Here is a 5,491-nt window from a genome sequence, read left to right on the forward strand (position 1 = left end):
AGAGCACTAAAATAATAAATAATAGGAAAGACATTATAACACTGAGAGAGAAAATGACAAATAGGAAAAGGAGTTAAAGACAAATACAGTAGACAGACGTGAAAGGCACTATATAATAGATAAAGGAGGAATGCAGTGTGGTGTGGTGGTGAAGACTTTGGACTTCAGTCTATGAGGCTGTGAGTTCAAATCCCACTACTGACACCACTGTGTGACCTCAGCAAGTCACTTCACCTGCCTGGGCTACAATTGGACAAAGAAAAGCAAAGGAAACAATGGAATCTCAGATGATGGGAGTCACCTTGGATAAGAATGACAGTCAAATAATAATAAGAGATGACAGGAAACACACTAAAGAAAGAAAGAGAGAGACAATGACAGATGGGAAAGGCACTATAATAGAGAGAAAATGTCAATGTCAAATTTATTTATATAGCACATTTAAAACAACATAGGAATGCTGTGGCCAAAGGGCTTTACAATAAAAGAAGAAGAAAAACATACAATTAACATAAATAACATAAATAGAAATAAAATAAATAATAAATGGAAGTAAGATTACATAATCACAAGGAGTATTACTGAAGGTCACTGAAACCAAGTGAACAGAAATGAGTCTTTAATCTCGTTTTGAATTGTCGACGACTCCTTTATGTGACGAGGTAAAGAGCTCCACAGGCGAGGCAGCACCGTCTGTCCCCTTAGTGTGACACTCGGTACGAAGGACAACCAGAGACAACTGGCCAGAAGATCTAAGCACTCTGGATGGCTGCTGTAAAACACACAATTCAGATCAATAGGCAGGAGTGAGCTCATGTAAAGATTTAAAAACTAGCAACAAGATTTTAAAATCAATTTGAAAACTGACAGGCAGCAGTCAGTGTAAAGAAGCTAAAAGAGGAGAAACAGAATCAGACTTTCTTGCTCAACCAGAAAGCGAGCGGCAGCATTTTGGACCAACTGTAACCTGCGTGTCAGAGATTTGGTAATCCCAGAATACAGCGAGTTGCAGTAATCGAGGCGAGAAAAGATAAAAGCACGAGTAGCTTTCTCAAGATCCCTAGAAAATAAAAAACGCTTGATCTTACCTAATAGATGAAGTTGGAAAAAACAACTCTTGACTACAGAATTAACTTGTTTCTCAAAAGAGAGGTTACTGTCAAAGATAACACCAAGATTGTGGACTTGAGGTTTGGAAAAGACAGAGAAAGAGCCAATGTGGGCTTTAGCTGATGGACCTACTATGAGCAGATCAAGAAAATTATTAGCCATCCAGGATCTTAGTTCAGAAAGACAGTTGTGGAGTTGATTTGTTGCAGAGTTGCAGACGGGAATATAAACCTGAGTATCATCAGCATAGCAGTGAAAAGAAATGATAAATTTCCTAAAAATAACTCCAATAGATTGAAGGTACATAGAGAATAAAATAGGACCCAAAATGGATCCCTGAGGAACATTCAAGAGGAGCAGTACACGAAAAAGAGGAATTTAAAGTCACTGGAAATTGTCTACCAGTTAGATATGACCTGAACCAGTTAAGTGCAGACCCCTCTAAGACCAACAAGATGTTCAAGCCACAACACCAAAATCTCATTAGAACATTAGAACACTCTAGATGAGAACAGGCCACTCAGGCTCATCAGTCCTGTCCACTTATTTCTTCCAACATCAAAAATCAAGTCGAGTTTTGAAATTCCCTAACGTCTTACTGTCCACCACACTACCTGGTCGCTTATTCCAAGTGTCTATCGTTCTTTGTGTGAAGAAAAACCTCCTAATGTTTGTGTGAAATTTACCCTTAGCAAGTTTCCAACTGTGTCCCCGTGTTCTTGATGAACTCATTTTAAAATACCAGTCTCGATCCACTGGACTAATTCCCTTCATAATTTTAAACACTTCAGTCATGTCACCTCTTAATCTTCTTTTGTTAAACTGTAAAGGCTCAGCTCTTTTAATCTTTCCTCATAATTCAACCCCTGTAGACCTGGAATCAGCCTAGTCGCTCTTCTCTGGACCTTTTCTTGTGCTGCTATGTCCTTTTTGTAGCCTGGAGACCAAAACTGCACACAGGACTCCAGATGAGGCCTCACCAGTGCATTATAAAGCTTGAGCAGAACCTCCTGTGACTTGTACTCCACACATCAAGGCGCTATATAACCTGACATTCTGTTAGCCTTCTTAATGGCTTCTGAACACTGTTTGGAAGTTGATAGCTTAGAGTCCACTATGACTCCTAAATCCTCCTCATAAGGTGGACTCTCGATTTTCCGACCGCCCATTGTGTATTCAAACCTAATATTTTTACTCCCTATGTGTAATTCTTTACATTTACTGACATTAAATTTCCTCTTCCACCAATCTGCCCAAGCCTATATGCTGTCCAAGTCCTTCTGTGATGATATAACGGATTCCAAATTATCTGCTAATCCACCTATCTTGGTATCATCTGCAAACTTAACCAGCTTGTTACTTATATTCCTATCTAAATCATTTATATATATTAAAAATAACAGCGGCCCTAGCACTGCCCCTGCTGGTCACCACTCTTAACATTGGCCAGTTCTGATGAGGTTCCTCGCACCATCACCCTCTGCTTCCTGTGTCTGAGCCAATTCTGCAAACATCACCCTGAACTGGCACTTCTTTTAACTTGATGCCCAACCTCTCATGTGGCACCTTATCAAATGCTTTGTGAAAGTCCAGATCAATAATATCATAAGCTCCACTTTGATCGTATCCTTTTGTTGCCTCCTCATAGAATTCCAGCATGTTACTAAAACACGACCTCCCTCTTCTGACCCCATGCTGACTGTTCAGAATAACTCCTGTCCTTGTCATGTGTTGCTCAATCTTATCCTTAATAATTCCTTCCATTAATTTTCCTGTGATGTTTCATGTCATGCTTACTGGCCTATAGTTGCTCTGATCTGCCCTGTCACCCTTTTATATAATGGGATGATATTTGCCATTTTCCAGTCCTTCTGAATCTCTCCAGTGCACAGTGACTTCCTAAAAATATGTGTCAAGGGTTTATATCTGTACTCACTAGCCTCCTTAAGAACACGAGGATAAATATTATCTGGGCCTGGTGATTTGTTTGATTTCATCTTATTTAATCTGAGCAGCACTTCTCTCTACAATTTCCAAATCCCTCAGTACCTCCTTAGTAGTCCCTGTTACTGCTCTGAGGTTATCCACTTGCTCACTTGTGAAGACCTCAGAAAAATATAAGTTTAGGGCATCTGCTATTTCACTGTCTGTATCTTTTAATTCCCCTTTACTATTCCTGATGCACTTCACCTCCTCCTTGACTGTTCTTTTACTAGGGGTCACTGTTGCCCCTTAAACCCAACAGACAGACATGCAGGACACAGGATAAAAGCACCAAGAAGATATTTTTTAATTATTTTCTTCCTGCACAGTGCCTCCAAAGCACCACAGCCACAATAAACACGATACCTGATAATGGGATTAATAAAGTATCTATCTATCTATCTATCTATCTATCTATCTATCTATCTATCTATCTATCTATCTATCTAAACACAATATGCTCTCTCCTCCACACCTCCCAGCAAGCATTGTCCGCCTCCTCCAGACTAAAGCTATCTTGCTGGTCTCCACCAGTCCTTTATATTGTCCTTGAACCAGAAGTGCTTCTGTCCTTTTGTCCACGTGACTTGTCAGATGGAGAACCTGTAATGTCTTCAGCCTGGAAGTACTTCTGTGCCTGTGACTTTGGAGTACTTCTGGGCTATGTAAAGAGTAGGGACTCCCCAGTCTTACCGCAGCGTCTCCTGGAGGCACCCACGGTACCCAGCAGGGCTGTGTTGCCGAACTCCAAGTCCCATAGTTCCCTGCGGGCATTCGGGGCACTGCTACAGTCTATTGTTCTTGGGGAGGCAGTGACCTCCCCATCTATCCCTTATAATTTATAGCCTTTAGGAAAAGCTTGCGAAAAAGTAAAAATGTCAAAGTTGAATGTCCTGTGGAACTTATGATGTAGCAGTCGAAGTTGTTCATGGAATCCTTCAGCTGATTATTAGATAAAAACGGCTGCACGTGTCTTTCTTTCGTTTTCTGACATCGCCTTTCTGTCGTCACTGTTTCATCTTCTGAAGTCGCTCCAGATGGGTTTCGCAACATGAGATTGTTACCTTCTCTTATTGGCTTGCTGTCAATATGATGGATGTATTCTCTCTGACTCTTTAATCTTTTTCAGTTTGTCAGTTTCCAAAAGTTTTTGATGTTTTAAGAATCTCCTGTCTCAAGCTGTGGTTTGGCCATTTCCAGTCCCATGGCATCTCCTTCTGTTCGCAGGTTGTAAAGTAATCAGATGTAGCTTGAAACATCAGCATGTCTTCCTTTCCCGAGCTGTACACCAATGTAGTCCTGGTGCCTTTCCCTTCACATGTGATCATCAGATCATCAATCCAGCTTGAGTGTCTCCTGAATTCCCGCTTAGTTTATCACAGATGTTCCTGTGCTTTGATTACACGTACAATTCAGAAACACAGGACGCTTTGATGTTCAACTGCCCATGTAAGTGTCCTGTATGTAAGTTCATCTTCTTCTGTTTTGGGCAAAATAGAATAAAAATTTAGGCACCAAATTACAGATTTTGCACACGACAACAGCGGTCTACTCAGTCCGTATACCACCCATGGTTATTATAGTTAACGAAAAATAAAATGAAAAATGAAATTTGAATTTTCGCAAACTGAAATAAAATAATTTACAAAACCAAAATGAAAAATTGAATCTAAACAAAACTATTAAAGTAGCTGGAAAGACTAACTGAAATTAAATAATAATTTACTAAAATATTTTTAGTTTTCGTTTTTCAATGAATATTCTTAACATTGGCCTTTAACCCTTACAAGTTTTAACGGTAAAACAGGAAGTCATCCACCAGAAGATGCCGCACATTTACATTGAGTCAGCGGTGGCTGGTGATGGAGGACGGGTGTTCACACAGAGCGAGCTGAATGCGGGCACGTAAAGCACAGGAAATAGAAAACGATTTACATGCTGCCTTTCTTTGTGCTTGTTGTATTTCAAGATGTAATTCAAATGGCTGAAATGTGCAGCTCAACAAAACCTTTACCATATAAGCAGAAAAATCACGAGCGAGTAACATTTCAGTTTCTTTCTCAGATGACTGGTCTTTGTTGACAGCAATTCACCTGCCACGTCGCACAGGAGAAATCGTTTTTACTTTCTCATATAAGAAGTATAGAGTAAGTATAGTAATCACGAAAAAAATTCGACCTCGATATTTTGATGAATCTTGAAAAATAAAAGTTATAGACCTTGACCTTGACCTTCCAGAGTCCAAAAATACCGTTTTTTGTAACTGTGTGTGCGCGTTGACTGTGACGTCAGGCTAACATTCAAAGTGAACTGCTGGACTGGAAAACTTGAAGGTCCATTAAAGTCTGAGCCGAGAAGATCCAGCGCCTCTGCTGTGGTTGGTGTCTGTCTGTCTGTA

At 40.1% G+C, this 5,491-nt stretch overlaps 1 protein-coding gene across 1 annotated transcript in view; it reads left to right on the forward strand.

Moving 5' to 3' along the window:
• The window catches only part of LOC120529054 (E3 ubiquitin/ISG15 ligase TRIM25-like), a 15,646-nt gene extending 10,644 nt beyond the window's left edge, over positions 1–5,002 (forward strand). The window contains exon 3 of the mRNA XM_039753114.1: positions 4,901–5,002. Coding sequence (XP_039609048.1) covers positions 4,901–5,002 — 102 coding nt within the window. The remainder of the gene's footprint in view (positions 1–4,900) is intronic.
• The last annotated feature ends 489 nt before the right edge of the window (positions 5,003–5,491 follow it).

This window comes from Polypterus senegalus, chromosome 4 (genome assembly GCF_016835505.1).
Source record: "Polypterus senegalus isolate Bchr_013 chromosome 4, ASM1683550v1, whole genome shotgun sequence".
Taxonomy (NCBI): domain Eukaryota; kingdom Metazoa; phylum Chordata; class Cladistia; order Polypteriformes; family Polypteridae; genus Polypterus; species Polypterus senegalus.